General features: G+C 39.9%; 1 protein-coding gene across 1 annotated transcript in view; it reads right to left on the bottom strand.

Moving 5' to 3' along the window:
• ARHGAP6 (Rho GTPase activating protein 6) overlaps positions 1-27712 on the bottom strand; it is a gene marked incomplete at its 3' end in the record, with an annotated part of 106910 nt that overhangs the window by 21605 nt on the left and 57593 nt on the right. The window contains exon 3 of the mRNA XM_010073246.1: positions 4739-4810. Coding sequence (XP_010071548.1) covers positions 4739-4810 — 72 coding nt within the window. The remainder of the gene's footprint in view (positions 1-4738; positions 4811-27712) is intronic.

The following is a 27712-nucleotide window of genomic DNA, read 5'->3' as shown; positions in this document are numbered from 1 at the left end:
ATGCCTGTGTGTACTTTCCAAGTAGGCATGCCTACACTGACCCTTGTATCACTTGTCAGGAGACAGACAAAAGGCTCCACTTCTGCTGCTGTCAAAATCAGCAGTGGATTTGTCAGGGAACAGTACCCAGCCGTCAGCATGCAGAGCATCCCGAGAATGTCTTATTCCAAGCAGCACTGGCATTTTACTGCTCCTCCAGCCTGAGTACTGTTTGTCAGCAGCTAAAGCAAATGTTTGGAGACAAATGTAGACAGCACGACTGAGAGTCACGGTGGCCATTAATAACAAGCAAAGACACTGAATGATGGAAGCTGAAAATATTGCTTAAATATCTGGGTGGAGTGCTGTTTTCATCTGTTTACATCCAGCAAGTTTTGCTATATCCTGCTCTAGTGAGTCACTCAGAAATGTAAAAACAATTGAAAAAGCACTTATTTTACAATTTTTTCCCCTTTTAATGAGATGATGATAGATGTACCTGTCAAAAAGGAAAAAATAAAGATATGAATCTCATTTAAAGTGCTTTCAATTTTACTTTCATATCTTTGTTGGTCTTCAGAAGTATGACAGTTTGCTGAAACTCTCACTTAACAGATAGACAGGTTGATAGATCCATCTAAATAAAACATGATGTTAGGAGAGAAAAAACTCCACAGATTGGACTGAGTCCCAAAATATGAGTGATTAAATCTCCAAACAATCCTAGATGAAATGAGCACCATATCCTTTTGGTTATGCTTTTTAAGCAGAGACACCTGGTGGGACAGGGAGAGGGAGATCTAACTTGGGCTCAAACCAGAGAGAGGTGGTACCTCCCCAGAGAGGACTACTCTAGAAGCCTACACCCTAGGGCAGTTCAGCGCATGTCAGCGCTAAAGGAGGGGGTCTGTTGGGTAAGACCAAGGACAGAAGTCATCCCTGCTCCTTCACCACACACAAAGACACAACACTGACCGTAGGCACTACCAGCTGTGCAAGGCTCACACCTCCTGCATCCTGCAGCAAGGCATCCATCCTGCATCCCTGGTATCAGCACTGTGGTCCTTTTTCCACCTCTGTGGCTTCCTGTGCCAGGCGCATCTCTGTGATCTCTGACTGCAACCCATACACAGGATCACACAATGTTGCAGGAGATTTACCTTCAGGAGCCTATTCAAAAAAAGTATTTTCAGGTGGCACGTACTCAAGGTGAGACCCTCAGCTGCTCCTTGTCCTGGTACATGGGGTCTCCCAGGCTGGGATACAGAAAACTCAAAATGTTTGGAATTACATACTTTTCAAACTGCAACTCTGCTTAGAAAAGTGATGCTGAAGGGATGGAAATGCTGTTTGCGTTAAGGCAGTCACAACTCGTCTGTATGAAGTGTTCTGGAAAGTGGCTTCCCTGCTTCCCCTCCGACGGCCTGGTCTTGCCATTTCCTTCTCGCAACAGAGCAGCTGGACTAGTTACCAAAAAAACCCCCATAAAAACCCCAAAAGAAACAGAAGGAAGGCATTCTTTTCGGAGGCGGGTGGGTAAGTGCGTGCTCCCAGCGTTTTGTGTGAGCACACCCACGTCCACTGTGTGGAGTGTTTGGTTTGGACTGGTTGCCCAGAAATGGAAGATACTCTCTTTATAAAGTAAACGGTAGAAACACTTATTAAAAAACCATCATGGAACGGACCAGGATAATACTTCCAGCTTGCTGTGACACACATGCTGAGGGAGGTTAACTCTGACTTTGGATGACACAGAGACTGTTCAGGGAAGGTGGTGGGCTCAGCCACAATGTGAGCACGGCAGGCTCACCTTCCTGGAGACCAGCAGCACAAGGCCTTACATTTTTCTTTGCAGAGCCACCTCATCACCTGAAAGCTGGGTGATGCTGTTCCTCCTAACCCCTGACGCTGGGGGAGATGCTGGTGCTGCTGCTTCCCTCAGGAAAACAGCCGCCTTTCACCAACTGTGCCAGGTGACAGCCCGCATGGCACAACCTGGCACCCTCCTGGTTGCTCATCCCCTCTGCTGCCATGGATTAAGAGCTTGCTCAGTGAGTATCTGTGTGGCAGATGATCTTTAATAACTCAGAAGGGGCAGAGAAGAGTATACCAGAAACAACCATGGACAGAAACCCTGAGAAGTTACACGCCATATGGTGTTCTCAGGGCTATTTTCGCCTAGTATTTGCTGTTGGCAACAAATAAGAGCAAACATGGTTTCTTTTCACTCTGCGGACACAACCTGGTTGGGAACCTGATTCCTTGCAATTTCCTGGCCCTCTGTACCCTTACGGACCAACCTGATACTTCTGTCAATACAGATGTCCTGAAGGAAGGAGAGAAATACACATTCTGCTGTTTGAGTAGTGCTGGGGCATTTTCCCCTCAGGGGGTGCTCCTATAATGCTCTATACATGGAGAGAGTATGCAAGACATCTCTATAAATGAGAATAAGGCAGTGGAAGATGGGAGAAAGCACAAAAGCAACATGTTTAAATTCTCTGAAGGTAAAAGTAGGGGAGGGGGAAGGGAAGTAAAATTAAGAGAATCAGCATAGCGATTTTTAAAAATGCTTGGGTATAGTTAACCAGAAGATATGAGCAATGCTGAAAAACAGGAAGTAGATAAATATGTACAAGGATGAATAAGTACAAAATGCTGACCTTTGCTGTGGGCAACTACTAGCCCTAAACAGCAAAGTGCACTCAGAAAATCTATCAGAATGAAAACAGAAAGTATATCCCGAAAGTTACTAACAGAATGGAGTATAAATGCTATCATGCAAGGGAGAAGCACAAAAAAAAATAAAAATCCCTGAACAGAAACGTCCCTGAACAGAAATGTAATAGTATAAAGTAATATTATCTCTAAGTGCTCAACCACTATGTTTGTAAAATTATCAGAAACAGAGATGAGCTGAAACAAAACAAGACTATAAGGAAATCACAGAAGAGTACAAAGCAATGTAAGAAAAAAATATTGTCTGAAAGATCTTTGGCAACAGAGAATTTAGAGGAATAAAGAGCAACTCTGGGATAAGCATTTATAGGCATCACAAAAGGAAAATATCACATCTCATGTCACGGCACCAAAGAGGCACTGGAGGAGTTGTGGAAGTTCAATTGCAAAGATCCACCAGGTTCAGGTGACACAACAAGATTAGGCCTCTGGTAAAATACCAAATCAATTTATTACTGCTAAAATCTGCAACTGCAATGAAAAATGTGAGAATAAAAAAATAAAAATGTACTTAAAATTTCAAAAGAGCTTCTAAATAGAAACTTTCCAATGAGACTACTGAAGTCATGCTGCCCGCATGGGGGGAAGGATAAAAGCTCTCAGTGGATCAAAAGTTCGTGACAGATATAACATATTGGAAAAAAAAAAAAGGCAGTAAGTGGTTAGTCATTTCCAATATAGAATAGCATCCCACAGACCACTAAGAACATCAGTATCTGTCAAATGCACTGAAAAAATAAGAATTTGCACAGAACTATGCTGCTTTGCACTTTTAACTGTATGGAGAACTATGAGGACAAAAAAAAAACAAACAAGAAACTAAGCAACAAGACTGATTAATTGCACTGCAGCCAAATACAAGGCATTGACAGGAGCAGGACAAGATAGAATTTTTCCCAAAGGTGGCTATAAAATCACTAAATCTCTTCCTCAATGACTCATCCTGCATGTGGGCTCAGTCCTACATCAAGTAATTATCGTAACAACTGAAAAATTTGTTACTCACAACCCAACATTGGGGCAACTGGATTTATGCAAACAAATGTCAGAGGATTTTCAGTTTTAGAGGGATTAATGCAAACATCTTCCACAGCCATTTTTAAACCAAGAAAATATTAATCCCATATATTAAGTCACCAAACAAAAATTAAAAGGAAAGCTTTTTCTTCTTGACAAATATTTAAAGTAACATTGAAGTGGGAATGTTAATTTTTTTCAATAACAATAACATCAGAGTAACTAAATCACTTCTCTTGTTATAAACGTACATGTTCACGTGTGTGTGTTTGTGAAACTGGGGTGTTAATACTGAGTTTTACTACCACTTTTCCATATGTCTTTTCCAGAAGGGCACACAAAATTAGATGCACAATTACCTACATGCAGAAAACTGCAATTTCAGAGACACTTTTCAGGTCTCAGTGTCTAGATTTAGCTCAAATGGCTGCAAATTACAGTTCAGGTACAGTGGATTAGAACCCAGGCCATAAAGCTGATTAGTGTCCAAACAAAAGAGTCCAATCGTATCTGCAAATCCATGTCACACGGAGTCTATTAAAGCCCAACTGATCAGTAGCACTGAAGCATTTATATATTTTAAACAACGGCTATTTTCCTATGGCTAAAAAAAGAAAAGCAAATCAACTGACTTGCTTGGACAGGGCTGGGTTCACATGCTTTGCAAATTGAAAGAAGAGAGTGCAAATGCAGGTAAACAACTGGATCATGTTACCCAGACCACACTCTGCACTGGATGGTGAAAATGGGAAAAAAGAACAAGAAAGAAAAGATTCAGTCCTTTAACTCCTCCTTTTCTCCCAGGAAATAAACTTTCAGTTGAAGAGATCTGGGTTATACTAATGACAAAGATAAGATATTTTTCAACTTGGAAATAAACACGTAGGCAGTACATCAGCTCAGTAACATTTTCCTACTCCAGAAAGTATACATTTAAGACTAAAGAGATCTCATATGCAAAACTCAAGACCCCATGGGTAAATATGTACTCATTTAGTTTTACCTTTATCTCTGTTCTTCTCCTTTCCTAATGAGTCCAGTTTCTTTCTTAATGATTTCTTCCTCTTTTGTCCATCTGTAAGAGGAAAAAAAGAAAAAAAAAAAAAAAGGAAGTGAAGTGAAAGACTGCTGAACAAACCACTGAACAAGCTGTAGGAACACACAGTGAGATGGCCACGACACTTGGAGTCAGGAAGGCAGGGGGTACATTTCACATGTCACAGTCCTTCAGCCCTAAGAAGTACTGCTTTTTTCATACAAATACAGATGCTGTATTGGGGAACCAATGTATCCTACTGCATGGTGCTGGGCACATCTACACGTGCATGGTCACACAGCCCCTGTGGCAGAATGGAAAGATAATTTTGAAAACTTAACAATGGAGATTTGTTGCTGGATGCTCTTGATAGCAAGGTACCATAAACCTAAAGGTACCGGTTAGCCCTCATCTGTGGTCACAGAACTGTGATTCAGCTGTGGAGCTAAAGGTAGTATTGGGAGAGAGAGAATGACTAACCACCAGGATAAATTCTGCATACCAGTCATACCAGTTGGGTGACAGCTGACCACCTTCACAGGATCCATCTGATCTGAACTCACAGAGGGAGCTTGCAGTTTGGTACAGCATGTCCAAATTGGTTTAGGTGGATTAGAGTCTCAGAGAAATTATTGTTCTGAAACTCTATGTATCATCCAAGTTTTTGCTATGGTATTAAAGACCAAAGATTTTAAGCAACAGCGTGGGCAAGTTCATTCTTGAAACAATTATGTCAAAAGGTTGGCTATCATTATGTCCTTCAGCAGCATCTATTATAATGAAAAGTCAACAAAAGAGCATTATATTTATTCGGTCTCAACAAATACCAGGGATTAAGACATGAGCCTGCTTTAACTTGTACCTTTTCAATTTTTTCAGTTCCAAAGCAATATAAAGGGCCTAACACAGGGACTAATGATAATGCTAACATAGGCACCAGCCTAGCAAAAGGTCAATGAACATGGATCTTTGCCTTATTGGTTTTGTAATATGGCAAAAACTCAAAAATGAACACACCATATCTGTGTTTCGCTTTTATAGTAAGCACGTCACCAAATAATTCACCTCACTAAGCCAATGTCTTAAATGGCCTTTCACAGTAGGAAACATACCACAGAGGAGTCAAATGGACCTTCATTGATTAACTCTCATCTTTGCAATTAGGGGTCACAAGAGAACACAAGCCATTTCCCCATAGTTTTCCCTCAACTCCTATTGAAAGCCATGCCCAGAACATTACTCAACAGAAAGCTGGAGAAATTCTGACTTTTGCTAGGCAGTAAATATCCTTTTACTCTAAAATTGGCATCTCGTTTTACCATATGTAGCTGTGTTTTGGTCGACTCTGCTTGCACACTTGCACTCTGCATTTATTTAGAGCATATTTGCTCCCAGCACTCAGTTCCTGTTTCTTGAGATAGATTGCCATTTGCTGGTTATGTTAATTCCCTTTTTTCCACACCTGCTCTGGTGAGAATTCATCTCTCTGAAATAAGGCTGACTAGAATGGATAAGGTATTCTGGATGAGAGTCCAGCAATCCAATGGTGGCAATTCATTGCCTGATATGGTCTATGATTAGATTTTCCTTTTTCGTAGCCACATGACAAGTTCATAACTCAAAGTCATACTTTGATTAATATGCCCAGTCTTTTCCCAACTTCTGACATTTGCAGTTGACAAGACCAGAGTTTATTACAGAAATTCTTTCACCTCTTGGCAATATGAATAGTTGGTAGCCTGCTTACATACACCTGACAGTACTGCTTGTTTTTATTGGGTTCCCTACTACCGCTGTGTTGTGGTTTGATATATATAAAATTATTTTCAAAGTTACAAATTCAAATTACTTCTTTACAGTAACCTTTTGATAAATGACTCACATGTCTTTGGAGTCTTAGAGACTTATACTCCAAAGACCCATTTATTAATATTCTGGCATTCCACTGAAGTCTACTGAGACATAAAAATAAGAACAAAAGTTGAAACTGGATGTAAAATACAGTGTTTTACTATTGAAATTACACAACTGTAACTTCTGGAGTGTTTTAGTGCTGCACAATCAAATACAACAGAAATACAGGAAAAATGAATCTTATTCATTATTGAACACAGGAACAAATAGCGCTCATATCCACATGGAAAACAGGTCTAAACTATCAATGCTTTCTCATGAACCTTGTTCTTAATGGGAGATTCTTTCAACACAGTGAAGTAATTCCTCAGTAAATGACAGGCTGAGACAGCATTTGTGCATTTGTCTCTGCAAACCTTGAATTTTGGATACAAGTGATGCTCAGGCCCAATTAAATGTAAGGAACAGAAAGTAGTTCTGGAGATGGATGAACCAGAAAATACACAAAAGAATACTCTGTACACTCCTGAGCAAAGAAGGAGATTTCAGAGCAATAGAGGACAGACACCTTAGGCAAATGGGTGCAATTCCACTGAAGGCAGTGGGGCTACAACCATTTACAGTTTACCCCATGGCAGCAGAAAAAGAGTTGCATATGAAAATAATAGAGAGGAATCTCAGTGAAAAGCTAAAGCTTAGGAGACCTGCCAAGAGGTCAGTTCCAGTTCTCCTCCTCCCCTAGCAAAAAGATGTGATTAATTACAATCTATAATCTGTAAAAATAAATGTATTTTGAAATTATTTTTGATTTATTTACATCAGGCATGAACACTGCTAAAATATTCATAATGTGCCCAAGGACTTGTGCAACTCTAGCAGTTTTTCATCTTAAATGAACCCAATTAATAACAATAATAATAATAATAATAATGCTTAGTACTTATTATCTGCAGTGTGTTTTGAGAATATAATTAATATCCCAACCATTCTTGGGAAACAGGCAATGCATTATTACCCATGCATAACACCTACTGTACATTTTAAAATGAAATAGCAAATATTTATGCAAAATAGTATTATATCAGCCCAAAGTGCTATTAAATATGGCCTGCTATTCTCATTCGTGGTTTGGAAATGTTTAAACCACAAAGTGATAAACTCTATTGGGCTTTTATCCATGCTTTTGTATATATAATTATCACTTAATATCTCCTTTCTATAGGTCAACAATGTAGTGCTCCTCCAACAGATTCTACTCAAGAACATCATCAAGACAAGAGAAGTTCTCAAAAGACACCAACTGTCAAAGTGAAGGAAGCTGCATTTTTTTTTCTTCTGCTAATCCATTCTGTTTTTTTCTGAAGAACACCAGCCCAGGCAGCTGTCCAGACCAGTTGTTTCAAAATGAACTTGGTTTGTTCAACACTAATTTATACATTCATTGCATTTTTCACTGCAATGCACACATCACTCTCTGGGCATCTATATATTAAGACTAGTGTGATGAATATTTAAAAGATCAAGAGTCTAGAATCAAACTCTTGAGTGCACATTAAATTGCTACATGACCTGTTTTTCCACAGTGGTGAGCACTTCCAGGTTCAGTTAATGCCACAAAGCCTTTTCTATTTGAAAAATTAGGTCATCTTTTTAGGACTCTGTCAGTGAACAAAGACTGCAAAATACAACGGTATTTGCACTGGTACACTGACTTCGGACAAGAATTGAGCAGTTTGACTTCTGAGATCATTATTTTTAAAATTTTTGGGTTAAGGTCGGAATTCAACTGCAGGGTCATCATGAACACCAATTAATTAGCAGTTACACTCTCCAATCTCAGATTTTATATAGCCCATTTCAGGGCCTAAATTTCACTCTAAGTGAGACCATGGTTCTACAAACTAGGTAATAAGAAACCATTTTCACACTGAGGAGATATAAATTTCAGCTCTAAGTGCTAGAAAAAGGAAAGAAAGAAAAATTTTTTTAATGACATTGTTCTATTGCTTTGGACAAGACTACCTACCAACACCACATATGACTCACAGAGAGAATACTGTTTCTATTATTTACTTCCAGTACAGCTTTACTGATTTTAAAGTTATGGAACAAAACATCTGTTTGGTAGGTAAGGGTGTTGCTCAGCATAAGCAAAAGCATCACAAATGAGGTACAGGGAATTTTTTCAAGATGTTACAGTTGGTGGCACACCTGGAATTAACATTCAGAAACTCTTGACCTCCAGTTTCATATTATGTCACTTTATAGGCACTATATTGTGTAGCCCTAATCCTTTTTTTTTTCCAAAATTAATATAATATGCAGTAAAAAGCACCTGAGCTTTCTAAGTCATTTTTATGACACTATTACAGTGTTAGACTTCAGATCATGGCAAGTACCCTGGCAATAAGCTTAAAGTGAACCTGTAACAAAAGAAAGATTCTTCAGCACTTTCGTTCCTTATACATGGGTTTGTGGATTATCTATACAAATGGACATTCCTTTTATGTTACTCAGATGCAAGGACCCGCTTCTTTGTTAGTCAAACACATAATTATTAAATTCATACAGAGACTTTAAACTAATTTAACTCAGTGGGTTTTTGACAAAAACGACCTTCTGTTCCTTATGGGGTGACTGACTAAAGAGAACTCCCCTCCCCATCTACTGGCAACTTCCTTTGCATATGAGAATTGTGTTTCCTGTCCATTTAGGGAAGAAAAATTTGTCGTGTTCTACAATTAAGGGTTATTTTCACACAGTATAAAGAGAGGAGTTATCTGGGAGATGAATATCATACCAACAGCTCGTTGACCAAAACAGGAATGGATGAAAGTTGATATTGTGAGATTTCTAAAATACTTCTTCATAGTAGTATTCTATTCTAATTCATGGCCATTTTCCCTTAGTAAGCATCAGTAATTCAATCTAATTGCATTTAAAGAATAAAAAAATATAATGTATTTTCTAAAAGTGTAAACCATTCTGTCTCGAAAATTACTACCAATGGCACCATGAAGCGTGCAGTCTGACCTCTCTTGAGGTCTTCTCGGTTCACTTCACTCACCAAGAGTGACTCGTTTCCAAAGTGCCAGCCTCCTGTACTCAGCCTGTGAGCCAAATGTCAAGCTGCAGTATCTCTTGTCTTTGCAGTACTTGAAGTAACAGAGACTCTGCAACCCGAAAACACCGCTAAATTCTGTTGACAGAGCACAATAAGGACAAGACTGCACTTCATTCATTAACAGTTGCACTGTGTCTGTGGTTGCAGTCACTTCTTCGGGTCGCTATACAAACCAAATTTGCTTCTGAGTGCACACTTGGAGCTGCTCTACTGAAGAAGAGGGTGCTGGTTTTACTTAGCTATTTCTGTGACTATAAATGTCCATAGTGAAATATTTATTTAAATTAACTTGTTACTGAAATGCCCTGTCCCCATGCGGTAACTTGCAAAGCACTGCCAGCTGCAGCACAGGTGGAAGGTAAACAGTTTCAGTGAGAGAACCAGGAGCTACAGATTCTGGCCCATAAGGCAATACGAAAAGGAAAGAGCTGGGCCCACAGGTATTTCCCACTGGTCTCTTTCTCCCTTTATCCTGTCCTCGGAAGCACACACACATGGAGATCTCCCTCGGTGATGCAGATTATTATATTGCTTCAGAAGCCTTGGACTTGATAGGACAAGGAGCAATGGGTGCAAGCTGGAACATAGGAGGTTCCACTTGAATATGAGAAAAAACTTCTTCACAGCGAGGGTTCCAGAGCACTGGAACAGGCTGCCCAGAGAGGTTGTGGAGTCTCCTTCTCTGGAGACATTCAAAGCCCGCCTGGATGCGTTCCTGTGTGATCTGATCTAGGTGTTCCTGCTCCGGCAGGGGGATTGGACTAGATGATCTTTCGAGGTCCCTTCCAATCTCTAACATTCTGTGATTCTGTGATTCTGTGACTACCTCCCTCTTTCTCATGCTGCTTCTCCTTATGGCCTACGTTGCTCTCTTTATTTCACTTTGACTTTGAATAAAACCCATACTCATTCAAGCGCATCCCTCAGCCGCAGCCGTACCCAGGTAGCAGCCAGCTCACCTGTGCTCACCTCAGCCAAAGGAGCCGGGCTGGGGCTGCCTGCCTGGAGGCAGCTTCCCTCTTACCTGCTGCTGTCCCTGATGCAGCAACCAAGTGTCAGCATATCCCTCTTCAGGAATTTCTCGCTGAATGCACTCATGGCAGAAGAAACAGCGTGACAAGGGCAGAGCTGAACTCAAAGCCCCATCTTCCAGAGAAGGGTCGCAGCCCCTCGTAGGCCATGCATGGTGGGGACCAGAGCCGGAGCACTGCAGTGCTCTGGGCAGGAGCACTGCCTGACCCAAACCCTTCTCAGGGCGATGGTGAGAATATTGGTGAGGCGTGGGGAAAGCCAACAGTGCAGGTAGCAATATTCTCAGCAATACACAGTGTATACAACACCACCACTTGAGAAAACCCACAACCATCAGACAAAAGTGTGCTTTTTATTGTCGTCCTCCTCATCCCATCAGACTCTTTGTTAACTCGCAGTTAGCACATCTTCTTCAGATACAGGCTTCAGTCCCCTGGGCTAAGGCATTACTGACAGTTAAAATGAAACACGGAGGAATTACAAAGTCCAAATGTGCAGGTTCAAGTGATGCAGCTGCTGGAAGTTTTAATCCTGCAATATACACAATTTTTTTTACTGTGGAACAGTAAGAATTCAGTCATACTGGTATATGAATTAAATTATTTATCTAGGAAGTACTCTTAAATTGCTGTGGAACCTGCCTAAAAGGCACAACTGCTGCAAACTTTACCTGCTTCCAAAGAAAACTGCACCCCTACAGGGACCTGAGTTTTAGTAATCACATAATAGTTTACAAGAAACCTTATGTGATTTCAATGCAAATTTAAAAACAGAACAAAAACAACAAAAAATCCCTCCATAATTTGCTTGCCAGGTATTAATAGATTTTTGATGCTGCACATCTATTCTGAAGGCAAAGGTGATATACCAATTTATACCAGCTGAGTATATTATCCAGAGACTGTCCTGTCTTTTAGGAAAACACATCTAAAAAGTATAGTTCCAAACAAGAATCAAGTCTGTTAAGAGTGAAAAATGCACCATTTCTATTGAATCCTAGTCTCAAAGTCTATTTCTATCAGAAACAGTCATGTCTCAACTTGCTGGAAAAAAAGTTACATGCTGGAAAACAGCGGGATACAGATATAGACTACTTCACATAAAAAAGCCTACTTTGGCCAATGCTCTAATTCAGATGGCAAACTCTACTCAATTTCTGTGGATAGAGGAATCATAAGAAAACATGACATTTCAGCTCCACTTGCCTACACCTTACCTAGTGTATATAAGGCTTTAAACAGTCTCCAAATATATATGTTGGAAGAAAATAACTAGTTTGGTATTTTCAAATACGTTCTTCCATGATTCTCTCTCGTGAGGGACTTGGGTTGACTGGTGGGCAAATGCAGGTGCAGCATACGCTAAGGGTGAGAGCCAAAACTTCGTAGATAGGGGATACGGGACTCGGGCTCTGGAGTGAGGTCAGGGCTGCAGAAGCCACAGCCAGAGGGAGGGGGCTGTCAGCACAGCACACAGCTGGGAAGAAAAGAGCTGGGAAGGACCTGCTTTCCCGTTCTGCCCCAGGCCACCGCACTCCAATGCGTGGGAAGCTGAGGGACTAACAGATGAACATGAGAACAGCTGCACCAAAAAGCAACCCTTTAGAGAATACAGAGAGGATGCCTGCCTTCAGTTTGTGCATGCCATGCATAAACATCCCCAAAACATAAGAATTTTTACTTATATCAGAATTTTTCAAACCACCACACCAAGACCAAGAATAAAGTTCCCCATCTTCTCTTTTAATTTTTTTTTTTTTACTATATTCTTTAATCCTTTCACATTGGGACTCTTGACTAGAGATAATTGTGCTTGGAGAGTTGAAAGAAAATATTTTCAGCTATTTTGGCACTACTGGAATGACAAAATATATAGTTTTACATCATTTAAATACTTCTTTTTCCTTACCAATACATTTAAAATGTCTGTATAACATGAACTCTGAGGAACAAGACATTCAGTGAGTTCTCTACAGGAAATGAAAAATCAGAACACTACACTGTAATTGTTTTGGAGCTTATTAGTATTTGCTAAACCTTTAACTGGACCTAAGGAAACCAACTCATTTTGACAGGAAAATAAACAGTAGCTCAAACCTTTTTAATGCTACGATGAGGGAAACTGCTGCTGCTGCCATATATAGAAGGGATGATGGAAATAACTTACTCAAGCAAGCATGCAAAGCTACCTGGCAGCCTTCAGAAGATTCCAAAGAAAAGGCCAAATGTCCTTGTGTGCCCTTCTATGGATCTCAGTGGAGAGTAGCAAAAGGCAGGTGAATCCTTGGAAAGGGAGAACAGATAACGATGCAGGATGCCAGATCCAACTTCCCTGAGCACGGTCAGATTCTCAACTAATACAACGCTCTGCTTGCTTCAGTGCCTACATTAGCGTAGGATTTCCTGTGTCATAAGAAATGCCAAATCACAGTACTCAATAAAATAAAATTTTTAAAAAAGGGTAAAAAAAGAAAAAAAGGAAAAAAAAGGAAAAAAAAAAAGACACAGAGAGAGTGAGTCAAAGGGAAACTTGCTCCACATTTTTCTCCAGAAAGGTCTTTTGATGGAGCACATGCCTTATGTCAATACTGGAAGTAAAAAAATGTCTCCAGGTGTACTGAAATTAGAGGGAACCACTCCTTCTATACTTCAGGACAATATTTGCTGCACCAAGACTGAGGACAAGATTCACAGAACAGTTACATGAAGTAGCAGGTGCAAGACAAAGTACAGACAATGTGTTTTTTCCACATTCTAGCAGATCTGTAGCGTTGCAGGACTCTCCCTAAACTCAAAACATAGGTAAATTCCTAACTTAAATAGATTGTGATACATCAGGGACTTTCCTGCTGCCTTTCCCTCTACATGGAAGGCACTCAGAAACCATGATGATGGGCAGAGGTTTAAAGCTTTGAGAAAGACTGAAAAACATCCTCTGCTTGTAGTGCTTTCATAACTGATGGTAAAATAGGTCCAAAACTGTCTACTCTACTACATCAAAACAACTACTGTAATAGAAAATATTTTAGCTGTACTGAGGAAGAAAAAAAAAAAATCAAGATACCAAACCCCAAACAAACAACAAACAGGAGCCTTGATTCTGTAGCTTGCGACAAGAAGAATACAAATAACAGCTCTATAACAAGTGCCTTCAGTCCACTGGGGGCAGGGGAAAACTGACTGCCTCTTGGCATAAATTACCTAAATAAAAAGGCATTTTACAATGTGGAAGGAGGAGAATGCCATTCCTAGTCAAAGTGACTCTTGATTTGATAAGAAGAATAATTACCTTTAGCCCCCACAGTACAGGGTGGGCTAGAGGCAGACCACACATTAAATTGCCAGCATTTAGCTGGCACTGAACATTTTGTGTATTGATAAACTGGCTTGCATGCACATACTGGCAGATGAAGCAGCAACCAAGTTTCTTTACGTCTCCCTTAGAGCTTTCCCACAGGTTGCTCTTGGCGTGAGGACAGGTTGAGCTCTTCAAACAAAGAAGGAATTTCCCCCAACTCTTCGGAATTCAGGGGACCTGCCAGCGGTCACAAAGGTGGTTTGGAGTATCCAGGTCCCCACTGACTTCTGACCATTGCTTTGTTTGTTATGAACCCTTCACACACATCTTTCCCCAGGCTCTCACCTTAAAGGAGGATGCAAGAAAATAAAACGGCCTTCATAACTTGCTCCCTCCAGAACTAATTAAACAAGTCACCAATACTCCTGCTCAGAGCCTTGATGAAGACATTAAATGAGAGGGGAGCCTTTAGTGCAAGGAAGTGAAATGAAGGTGCACGTCTCTCACTGGACAGGTTGGTGGCCCAAATAATTTAGATGCTATCCCTTTGATAAATAACCAACAGATCTTCTTTCTAATAATGTTTCACTGTAATAATTATCTGTCCTCTGTATCATCAATAATCTAGCTTACCTATTTTTTTATTAATAAAAAGGAAGAGGTGTTGAAAATGTAAACCCCACAGATAAAAGAAATGATGAGCTCTGCAGAAAACATTTGGGTTGACTTCCTGCACAGAAAGAGTCACACAGACTTTTGTCTAATCTATTCTTAAAAACCTTCCGTAGGAGATTAGGTCTCCATTAAATCTCAGGGTAGCCTTTTCAGTGTAAAAGCCTAATACAAAGACATATATAGTACCACAGCTCTGATAAAATAAAGCTATCTGTAGTCATCCTATCTTTCCTAACCAATACTTACAAGACGTAACTTGGACTTCTGCCACCAACCGCAGTAACTCCACTGCAACCATACCTTTGAAGAAACTTCAGGAACTAACTTTTCTAACAAAGGCAAGAAGAAATTCTCATCAGAAATACTTCCCTAATGCACTTTTGAAAGGAGCAATACATGTAAGATAACAGAAATAAATATGAATTTCAAATGAAATTGTTAAAAGATGTATATCAGAAGAATACACATCTTAAAAGCAAAGCTCTGCCAAAGGCAAGTAGAACATGGAAATTACTGGAATGCAATATCAGTATTCTTAATAAAGGTTCAAAAACTTCTCAAATGGGATATATTTATTGGTATTTATTCTTTGGCTTTGAACTGTAATAAAGCACAAAATCTTAAGTCACTACAAAATCATCACACTCTTACGTGGATTATTTGCAAAGCATAGTACAGCCTAGTTGAGTGCTCAAAAACAAAGGGCTGGTACTACATCAAGAACTAACGACAGCTTTGACAGAAGACAACTGGCAACACCTCTGTTAGAACACCTCTGTTACATTAGCATTCTCACAAAGATTTAAAAAGAAAACAAAAAGAATCCAATACACCTTATTATGCAAAACACGGTTTTTTAGAGCCTCTGTATGTGCATTTTCCCTCCTAACACTGGTTCACTCAGGCTGTTTGTCTGAAATTTTCAATGTGGACAATGGTCACAAGTAACATTGTAGAACCGAAGCTAGGATTTCCACGTGGCACACTAACACAGACAAAATACCAAATGTATTTATACGTACATGTAGTCAATAGCTATTTCAAGTGTACTATTAAGGAAATTACATTAGACAGGAATTTTTTTTATATCTCAGATGAAATTTCTAAGCTCAGTGGGACTTCACATCAAGTGTATGCATGGATTTATAAGAGTAGCACCCTAAACCCCCAACAGGCAGCATCTGAACAACTGCCCTCACAATGAAGACCTCTGGTCATAATTCCATCTCCAGTAACTATGTTCCATGACATTTGTATATGGAAATGTGGATGATAATATTTCCCTATTTATTTTTGGAGTTTCAGCAAGATCCCATCCTTTCATTGTGATACCCACTGGAAGACTCCTGCCTTTCAGCACTTCTGCCCAGCGAGCTCTGCAGCAAAGTATTCCTTCAATATCCACCCCTGTTCCCATCCCCTTCTTACACCTTAACAAAACGCACCTACACAACAGATAGATTATCAGAAGTTACACAAATCTTTCCTTTAAAGGCGTTGTGTTGTACACTAATTTTTCCATGTTCACTTTAACAGTACCATTGATTTTACCAAGAAGCCTAGCATTTTCTACATCTGTTCTGTATTCATATATCACTGAAGAAAACGCATGCTGCTTCTCAATCAAAGCTCCTACCTATTTACCAAAATACTAATTATTTAAAAGACTAACCTTTTTTTTTTTTGCAGTGAGTTTTGTAGTGAGTAAAAACATTTGCTTTTAAAACTATTAGCTTGTCTCTAACTGACAGAATAGGTACGCTGAATAAAGTTTTCCTGATCTAAACAGACATGTAAAACTCACTACATGATACAAGAAAATCTTGGAAATCAATTTGCTGAGCATTAAGTAGATTGTTTTACAGAAAAACTGCCTCATAGCAAAATTTAAAAAAGGAAGAGATCACTAAAAGCTTTTTTAAGTTTTGAAGATAATAAATTATTTCCCCCGTTCTACTGTTATAAAAATTATGTTCTGCAAGCTTCATGTATTTCCATCTTGTTCTTGTCTCAATGGTGGCAAAAAGTCACAATTAAAAAAAAAACCAAACCCACAACAAGAAATTTCTGCAAATTCAAATTTCCTTATTGGGAGGAAAAAAAAAAAAAAAGAAAAAAAGAAAAATTTTTTTGGCTTGCTTATCTCCCTGCCTGGAAAAGCTCTTGTCACCATCACTTTGACAAAATCCTGTGTAGCAGAGTGTAAGGTTGTGTGCTTACAACCTCTACCCTGCAGCAGCTGGGACTTCTCCTAGCTTAAAACATTAACTCAATTTTATTTTCTTTTTTTTCCAGACTGAGAAATAGTGTTTTTATTTTCCCAGGAGGAAAAAAAAAATCCTCAGAAAAATCCATGTTCCCATGGCAAATTTGAATTTGGGGGGTGGGGGAAGCTTGCTAAAAATCAGCAAGATACACAGTTTTCATCTCTGACCAAGTCTGATACGGCAAGCTTGGTACAGTATATCCAAGACTTACTAACGTAGCTTAAAGGAGCAGAATTTAGCTCACAGACCTGCTTGTCTTTAATACAATCTTCACAAACACTACTATACTGAAAGAAAATCCATGGACTCACAGATCATGTTAGAGACAGTATTTATATGAGAAGAATTGGTAGAGGCTGGCATGAAGAGGGGTGGTAATAAGCCTCTTCACTTAAAAGACATACTGATGCCAACTCAAAAGCATCCAGTCTGTAATCCCATAGTTCCACAAAGTATAGGCTACAGTTTACTTAGATGCTTTCCACTGCTACAGCAGCCTATGAAGTATGTAACACAGTCAGTGATTAAAAACAATGAGCAGCTTGGAGCCCTCACAAAAATGCAAGTCCAGATAAAAATCATAGTCACCCTCAGTGTTAAGAAAAATGGATAATGAAATACAGTGACGAGTAATGTAAGCAAAAAACAGATCCAAAAAACTACTCCCTGCCAAAATAAACAAGAAGCAGAGAACGCATAACTCTGAATTCCCATTTTTATTCAGAGCTTAACTGGAATGTACTGGGGGCAAAGTGCACCAATGAACAATAAAAATTCAGAAATCCCAATGTACTTTTTTTTTTTCAATTTCAGAGATGGGGTTGTCTCAGACCCCAGTCTGCAATCAAACACTTATCCAGCCCTGCTCCTTCAAATTCACCTTACTAAAGCAAGACCAACAGGAGACTAATGCTCACTTCATGGGAACAGATGCTCAGCATCACACACCTGGTGGAACTGCTTACAACACTTGCATACAAAAATGTACAAGAGCACACATTCAAGCAACATAAGCAATATCTTCTCTTAAATGTCTGGGACTGCATTCGAGTCTCTAAACCCAACATTAGACCATATTCATTATAACTAATAGATTTAGCAGTAAAATTAAGGATTGCCTCTTCTCTCCCCAATGTCCCAGTAAGTCTAAAAAAATAAATTCCCTCAGAAAGTGGAACACTCGCTGTCATCACTGAAACTACCATGTATGACCTAGTTGCTAAGAAATTGTGTGAATATACATTCTTGTCATGGGTGGCATCAACACAGTAAACTGTCATCTTAAAAAAGGCAGTTAATCTCTTTTATTACATTTGGTACACTTGCTAAAATACCTGAGTAACATGTTTATTGTCAGTTCTGGGAAGTGAAGACAATTCTGTGGCTCACTTTTGGATTTTCACTCCAAAATATTTGGGAAACTTTAAAAAAAAACCCCAAAGGTACAAAGTAGACATACGCAACACTTGTACCAATGCGTAAATATACTTTGGTATGTGGTGTATGTTAAAACCAAACCACTGCATCAACGTCATGTTAACACTGTGACCCAAGCCAACACAAGCAAGACAATTCATCAGAAATGGACATTCTGGCCTTAGCCCAACCTACTGCATGTACTGCGATCTGTTCCACCTGATTTCTTAACAGTCCTGAGCTTACACATAACCTCAGCATTCAGGCTTCAATACATCAGCCTCATATTTTGAAGTGAGACTGGACCAAAGAAATTTCACCAAGTCAATTTGAAGTTACAGGCCTGAATTCTTGTGCTAATAGTCTTCCTCCAAAAAATGAAGTTTGATGGCATCCCTGTAATACTCTACTGAAACACGGGTTAATACTGGGATTCTTTATTATTATTAATTATAAGAAAAGAATGACATGTCAAAAATAAAAAGATACTTCTAGGGTTCTCGCTTAGTGGAATTTCTAAACTGAATGAGCCCAGGCCTCTGAAATCTTATCTAGTGCACACACAAATAAAAGTTCCCATGTCAACCTTCTCACATATGAAATTCTGTCCTGAAATAATTTAGGAGGTTAGAACCAAAAATGTTTGATGTGTAAAACAATGCAATTCTGTGAAGGTCTGTGCAAAACCTAGATAATATATTCCCCTTGCTGACTCAAATTCTACTCCATCCACATTAAATTAATATTTCCAAACTTGAATAGGAGAATTCAGCATAAATTTTCATTTATTTCCCATTTCTTGGAGAATAAAAAAGAATATATTTTTCTAAGTAGTTTTCCTCTAACTCAGTGTCTCATAATCGACTAGTCCTACAACTTTCTTCATCATAAGAACCCTTTCTGACTCCTGGTCCTTCTGAGTGCTTTCAGACTTCTTCCCTGTCTTCAAGTCATTTTGAATGTGTCATCCACTTCAGGATGACCATTAGGATATCAAGAAGCCTTACCAATTCTGCAGGCTTAAGCCGATAGATCTGCTGATGTTACCTTAAGCTGATAGATCAGCTAAACTAAGACTAAACATAGGTATAAAATGATCCACTGTTTGAGCCCATATTCTTCTTACAGGATTCAGGGGACATCTGAATGCACAAATCAGTGGGGCAAGGGGCAGCTCTCTCCTAAAAGCAGAAGGGCTTTTGGATTGTTGACCCTTTCTGGAACTGAGGGGCAATGATCGTATCAGCCAGGCCTCATCCTGCTGGTCACCACCTCCTCCCTATGGAACAGCCCCCTCAGTGGTTAACCTATCCACACACATCCTGGGTCTTGCCCACTGTTCCCTTGCCCCTGACTTGTGCCAGACTAAGTTCTGGTGGCCAAAACCACTGCGCAGCTGTCTACGTCAAAACAGAGCCTTTTTATTTTTTATCAGCCCATGAAAGACACTTCTTTCCAGCAGCTAATTTCAAGCATCCAGCTGCAATTATCAGCAGCAGCTGTAGCACAATAGTCTCCAGGCTGATATATAAGGAAAAGCTTCACAATTTTTGTTTGATGTCTTAATGAATAGTCATAGGCTTCCCCAAGCTTGTCAAAACAAATCAAAACAAAGCTAACACACAAGTAGATACATGCTCTGTGTGCCCATTTTCTCTGTCTGGTGTCTGAAATCAGTTTTGCTTCATGGGCAATGGCAATGCACGTGCCTTTACAATACCTTGCTAATTTAGCCTGGTAACTCTCAGAAGCACCGCTGCAGTCTGACAATTAAAAAGGTGGGGAAAGAAAAAGGGAGCAGTTTGGGCTGTGTGCTCTTGGTTACTACGCTTGAACCTTTGTACAATCACTGTGTGAGAAAAACTGGTACATACCACTATGATTACCTGCCTACTGGTTTCTTCTTCCTACGGAAGCCGAGACCATAATACAGGCAGTCTGTGTTCCCAAAGTGGGACGCAGCGCATGAATCAATAACAAACGATCATCTACCCACAAAGAGCAAAATAAATAATCACAAGTGGTAACATGTATCGTGCTTTTATAATACAAATACAAAGCCTCTGAGTAAGGTAAAACTATTTTGTGTAAAAGAAAATCTTCATATCTACTTCTTCATCCTCATCTATTAAGATCCCTCTCTTCCTCACTGGATCAATGTCTTCAATTCCTCTTCCCAAGGGGTTTCTACTGATGCCCCGTCCCAGCCCTATCAGCCAGGGTTGGGGTAGGAATAAGGTGAATGTTTTCTTCTAAAAACCTTCTTGGGTAGTGGTGCGGTAGCAAGCACTATTGGTGACACCTCTGCTTCATAAGAGCAATATTAAATAGACATAAGTAGCAATACAGCTGTTTTCTGGTGCTTGTCCAGAAATCCCCCCAGATTTTTCTACAACTTTTCAAAGAAATGTAATGGAAGAACACCATATACATTTCTGAGTAGTCAACAGCACTTGGTAAATTGTTTTCCCAGACCCAACTTCAGGCATCAGCGCTTCTACTTTATCAAGAAGTGCATCTGTATTTGGCTATGGAAGAGGCAAGAGAAAGGAGGATGGCAACTCCATGGGGGAAGTTCCTAGCCCACAAGACTTCTACATGCTCATAACGCTTGCAGTCCTCTGCTAGCCACAACCCTTCTCCAGAGTTTTGGAGATTACACTTGGTGTGATAACAGCACATGAGCTTTCTATTTTGCTGCACTGACACACACATCACATGCTTCTTTTGCATCCCAAGACAATGCAGTCAACTGGATTGTTGTCACAGTAATAATGCAATTATACCAAGTGCGTAGCAATGTTGCCTGTGTGTCCACAGCACGGGACAGTATTACCAGTGAGAAATATAACTGAACAAGTTTTGTAACTAAGAGATTCAGTCTTGTGAAAATATCAACTGTTTTCCATTATTCTTTGTTGACACCATGAAGAAAACATGTGCCAGTTGTGCTGTCATAAGGGACAAAGTGAAGACAAATAAGAAAATCCATAAAACACAAAACATCATTGATATATGGTGATGTGAATGTGGCTATTTCTACACAAAGAGGTAGATCAGAAGTCAAAAACTTGCTGTCAGGAAGATAAGCAAAGATGCCATTTCTATCTGAGTTACTGGACAAATTGCTGCCTATTATTGTTCAAGTAAACAAATGCATGAGAAAATATATGTTGCTGCTATGCTTCTGAACTACTGAGATCAACAAATGTTCCTCAGGAGTGCAGCAGCTACTAGGAACATCACCATCAGGAGAGGACAAATCTCAGGTGAAAAGTCAGGTCTTCACCCAACCTACAGGAATAACAAAGGTAGCTGGACTCGGCAGACAGCAGTTACCACACCAATCTAATGACAGCAGAGAGGCTTCTTTCACAGAGGTGAAGAGGGACTGGCTGTGTGGCACATGGAAGCCCCAGGACACACAGCCCTGTAGGGAACTGGGCCTGAAAGACACACAGATTCTACTACACACCATCCAACACGTGAGTTTTCAAAGAAGAAATAAGAAATCAGCATATGAGAAATCCAGGCCCAATAGTTCAGTCTCTACAATTTGCTAGGTCAAAGAAAAAAGAACCAAAAAGATAATTACAAACTTCTAAATATCTACCAAGTATCCAGTTTAGCCCTTATTTTCACTGAGATGCCCCATCATTTAGCATGAGCCACTGTTTACAAGCCTTTGGTCAGCTTACAGTCTGATGAGTTTCATCACATGCTAAATCACCTCTAAGCCAATTTCAAATAATACTTTTAATGACTTTCATAGGATGGTCAAGCTTTCTGTAATGATTCAGCTGCAGCATGTCTACTTCTTTGAACACTGGTACTACCTACATATTTTTCCCACTTCTTGGTAGATATTTCCCCAATTTTAACAAGAAGAAGTCAGTGCCCATAGATGCCTCAGAATACAGGCAATGTAGATTCAACAGCTTGCAGACAGCTTTTATTTTCTAGTGATCTTCTCATCTTTAATTTTCCTTTTTCTGCACTGGTATTTATACAAGCTTCATTACTACCTAATTATCCATGTATCTCCCCCTTACTTATCTTCTTAATGAACAACCACAAAAAGCAGCTCAGCCATTTATGTTTGTATGCACTACTTGTAAATGCACACCTATCAAAGCAATAGTCAGAATTAGCATTGAGCATTTCTTTTTTACCTCATTTACCCCTTCCCTTCACAACTCCTCCAGCCCCACTGCAAAGCTGGGAAGACAGCAGCACATCCTGTTGGGAGCCGGTGAGAATATGAGCAGTCACCATCTCTTCTTGAATAGAGACAGGTGAAAATTGCAACTGTGACCCCTGACTTCCTACTCAAGTCCCTACTGATAGGTTCACATCGTACCTGAAAACCCAGCCAGATGCTTGAGGAGTTGAATTAGGGCTGGAGCCCTAATTCCTCATTTGCTGTAAATGATAAAGCACTAGCAGTGCTTACCAGGGCTCCCAAACACAGGCTCAGTGAAGTGGGACAGGGACTGTGAAAGAGGGAAGGAGTTATAACCACGAGGTATTTAGGAAATGCTCCAAACAAGACTCATTCAGTACTTCTTCTGCTTAAGAGCTACCTGGAGCCTATGAACAGAGGCAAAAAAAAAGGAGCTCCTCTCCTGCTTTGATCGTGGTTTTACTTTGAAAAACTACCTGACTTGAGTTACCAACTATTTAGTGAAGACATGGTGTAAAAGGTTCATTTTTTCTCACTACTTGCATACAAAGACATAAACAATTGGAAAGTCACCAAGATGTATGTATATCTAAAGTGAATTTCATCACAGGGGTTTTTTTCTCGCATTATAAAGATTAAAGACTGACTTCCCTGAAATGGAGAAAAACACAGCAGCTGCAAAGAAGTTTCACTAGAATCATACTGTTGTGCCACTCAGAACATCAGGCAACAAATTAAAACTCTTTCACTGAGTAATTGCGTTGTCAGAGAAACTGTAATGCTCTGCTCGGAAATGACAGCCTCTTGCAACTTAACGCATTAACCTAGAGACAATATAAATTAATCTTGCTATAGTTACTGGTGGCAGATGAGGGAGTGACACCAAGCTGAGAAAGATGTTGATGACAGAATGTGAGAGACAGATACAAGGCAGAAAAACAAGAAAACAAGAAACAAACCTGAAGCATCTCTGTCATACATATAAAAATAATAACTCTTTATCAATTTGGATTCATTCTAATTGTCTACTGCAGTGTAATCATAGCACATTTTAAATGACAGGCTGGTTAAATAAATTCCTGTGGGAGGTGGTCCCTTCTCTGTGACCATGGGACATTTAACTAAGAGATGTTAGCAATGCACTTCATTAACAGTGATGGCTGCAATACAGCAGAGGAGAGGAATTCTACACATTGCTCTACAAATTTGGGAATAGGCAGATGTCCCCTAGAAGTGCTAACTAACTGCACTTGCTGTGACAAAGGGGGCTTCTGAGCATCGGAGAACTGAAACACTACGAAGAAGCAATCAATAACAGCATGAATGTGATTGTAAAAACAAGGCAGATGATTCTGTACTCTGACTTAACTTCCAGCAAGCATGTTTGGCACAAACACTTGTTAGCCAAGAACAATGAATTTTTACTTTTTACAATACCTATGCCAGTAAATGTGATTACTCAACTACCTGCAGGAAGCAAATGCCCAGCAGGCACAAGCAGGTTCTAATGTCATTCACTCACAAGTTTTGAAAAACAGTCAAAGAACCACAAAGAATCCCAACTTTAATAACAGCTTTCTATATTTTCTAATACAGAGATTATCCCATTAACCTCTGCTGCTGAATATTTTCACATGGCATTCTCTGAACTAGAAGAAAGCTGTAGAGCACATCTTCCTGTGCCCCAGTCTCTCCAGACCTAGAGAGCTTCTCCAGCTCTCTCAAACAGTACTAGCGCTACATGTCACTTTTTTCTTTTTTTTTAAGGAAAAAAAAAAAAAACAACCAAACCAAAAAAACAGAAAATGTTTAAGAGCCTTCAGTCTGTTTTTAACCTGAGACACAAATGGCTGTGATGGAGTTTTATTTTATTTGTATTCCTGCGTACCCACAGTGCCCAAGCCACTTTCACATCGCTAAAACTTGAAATTCTCCATTTACACAGTCCTGTGATGTTAGCAAATCATCTGCATGGGTACCTATACCCTCTTACTATATGGTTTCATTCCACACCATTCGAGAGTGATGGGAACTTGAGGGAGACTTCAGAGTCTCTCTGCAAAGCGCCTAAAGCAACCTTGTAGCAATTTAATAATATAGGAGATTGTTATTCTCCTAACAAAGTGCCAGCACAGATGTAGCATGACAGAGCAACTCAGTGATTATTATTTATACCTACTGCAATAGGCCAGAATTGGTGCCAGACTTAGGATGGCCAGTTAAGTACTACATATACCTTAATTCTACCTATTACCTTCACTTCCTTCAACAGATGGAACATTTAAAAACTCAATTGTACCAGATATTCTTTCATCTTGCATACTTCCGCACACAGAAAAAAATCATGATCTGGTCATTCAGAGCAAGTATGCAAATATGAAATAATTTGTCTCTTACCTGTAATGTCACTGGTACATCTAACCTGAATAGCACAACTGAATAGCTAATTTATTTCTCATTCAAACTGAAACAACAGATAAATGAAATGATGGGCCCAGCAGCAGAGATGAAACAGGAGCCTGTGTTCCTGCCTTGGTGAAGTGCCTTTTATTTTAAGTTGCTTCACCAGAATTTATATTTTTCTTTTTTAGTTTTGATGCTTAAAATTACACTTTTCAGACTCAATATATCTAAAATTAATTACACATTATATATTTACCCATGCATGTATGTGCTGTGAAAATAAAAACTGTTCTTATGTGTGATCTGAACCTGAAAGATTCAACAGTCTGCAAGCCCTGGCAGCACTGTGCAGTTGCCTGCAACTACAAAGGATCTTGCAGAGGAAGGGTGGGTTGACAGGGAAGAGACCCTGGCTTTTCCAGATGGTTGGCATTTCATGGGAGCAGAAAACAGCAAGGAGAATACAGAAAGAGTACTCAATCTCCAAAGCTCAGTTACTGAATATGGTTCAATGTCCAGATGGAGATCAGTGACAAGTGGTGTCCCTCAGGGGTCTGCACTGGGACCAGTACTGTTTAGTATCTTCATCAATGACAAAAGCAGTGGGCTGAGTGCACCTTCAGCAAGTTTCAAATGACACCAAGCTAAGGAGTGCGGCTGACACACCTGAGGGAAGGGATGCCATCCAGAGGGACCTGGACAAGCTTGAGAAGTGGGAGTGTGTGAACCTCAGGAGGTTCAACAAGGCCAAGGGCAAGGTCCTGCACCCAGGTTGGGGCAACCCCCAGTATCAATACTGGCTGCAGGATGAAGGTATTAAAAGCAGCCCTGAGAAGAAGGATTTGCGAGTACTGGTGGATGAAAAGATGGACATGACCCAGCAATGTACACTCGCAGCCCATAAAGCCAACGGCATCCTGGGCTGCATCAAAAGAAGCACGATCAGCAGGTTGAGGGAGGTGATTCTCCCCCTCTACTCTGCTCTTGTGAGACCCCACCTGGAGCACTGTGTCCATCTCTGGGGTCCTCAGCACAGGAAAAACATGGACTTTTTCAAGTGGGTCCAGAGGAGGGCCACACAGATGATCAGAGGAATAGAACACCCCTCTTATGAGGACAGACAGAGAGAGTTGGGGTTGTTCAGCCTGGAGAAGAGAAGGCTCTGAGTCAACCTTATTATGTCCTTTCAATACTTAAAGGGGGCTTACAAGAAAGACAAGGACAAAGTGTTTAGTAGGGCCTCTTGAGATAGGGAAAGGAGTAATGGCTCTAAACTAAAAGAGGACAGGTTTAGACTAGATATATGGAAGAATTCTACAACAATGGTGGTGTTGAAACACTGGAACAAGTTGCCCAGAGAGGCTGTAGATGCCCCATCCTTGGAAACTTTCAAGGTCAGATTGGACAGAGCCCTGAGCAACCTTATCTAGTTGAAGATGTCCCTGCTCATCGCAGGGGGGGTTGAACTAGATGACCTTTAAAGATCTCTTCCAACCCAAACTACTCTATGATTCTATGAATATGTACACTCTTGTCTTGGATGGTATTACCTCCGTATATGTATATTAATGTCACACTGGAACTGCCAGGGCAGTTCAGACTGTCAGAAAATATTGCAGTGCCCTTGGTGATCCAGTTCCTCCCATGAATGTCCCATAAAATTGTTTTCATATTGATGGACCATTTTTTGAGGGACCAGAGGAGCTGTCATGGGGCTTGTACAAGTTGATCATATCCATCCCACTACAAACTGATGCCTTGGTGTAATTGATAAGTTGGACTTTGTTTTTTTTTGGCAGGAGTTTTCTGCAGATTCTGAAAAGCTGATGAAAACACAAGCTGATGTCTTTCACATTTGTTCTTTTCCACACCATTATATTCATAGACTGGACAACTTTTTTCTGCTTAACTTTGATTCATTAGAAAACTGGTCCTGTGGCTTCACTGTGTATGTGCTACCACACAGTACCTCTGCTCATAGCCAAAGGTGAGAATTCAGCGACCCCTTGTTATTCATTAAATATGTATACAACAACTGGAAAGAAATAACAGGAAAGAGATTCGCAGATGATTGCACAACAGCTGTCTTTGCTAGGCTTGATCTCCAGCCTACAGGAAACAATAGAAACTTTCACATTAGTTTTAGAGAGGTTTAGATCTCTTCCACAGTAACCTAACTACAGGTCTACTACATGCATGTATCCTGCATCAGGATTCTGACAGCTGAGCTTCTCCTTTTCAGCTGATCTCCCGTTCCTTAGGAGTTCAATGTTTTATGCAGAAAATTTACTTGTTTTCTAAGAAATAAGCACCACTGTCTTCACGAAAACTTGCGTAGGATTCATCTTATTTGATGCAGATGTCTTCCCTGTTCGTCTGAACTAGTGATACTTGGCTTCCTCCAGAGCCAATACAATACGGAGTGAAAAAGCCACTTCTATGGCATGATCTATCTGACCTCCATAGATGTGTACTTTTGCATGTCAGGAAGTGTAAGAAAAGCCTTTTTCTCTCAACTGATTATCAGAAATCCTAGCATGAATAAGTCTGATTTAGATTATCTACCCTGTAGACATCTGTCCTTGATCAAATGATCCCACCCCAGGTGGCCTGAACTGGACAGCTAGTAGACAAACAACTTTACTAGTCATTTTTGTGTAGTAACTGTTTAAGCAAAAATAAAATAGAAG

Source organism: Pterocles gutturalis, unplaced genomic scaffold, assembly GCF_000699245.1.
Source record: "Pterocles gutturalis isolate BGI_N339 unplaced genomic scaffold, ASM69924v1 scaffold9222, whole genome shotgun sequence".
NCBI classification, from domain to species: Eukaryota; Metazoa; Chordata; class Aves; order Pterocliformes; family Pteroclidae; genus Pterocles; species Pterocles gutturalis.
The sequence above is the reverse complement of the archived record's forward strand: the minus strand, read 5'-3'. Positions and strand labels throughout refer to the sequence as shown.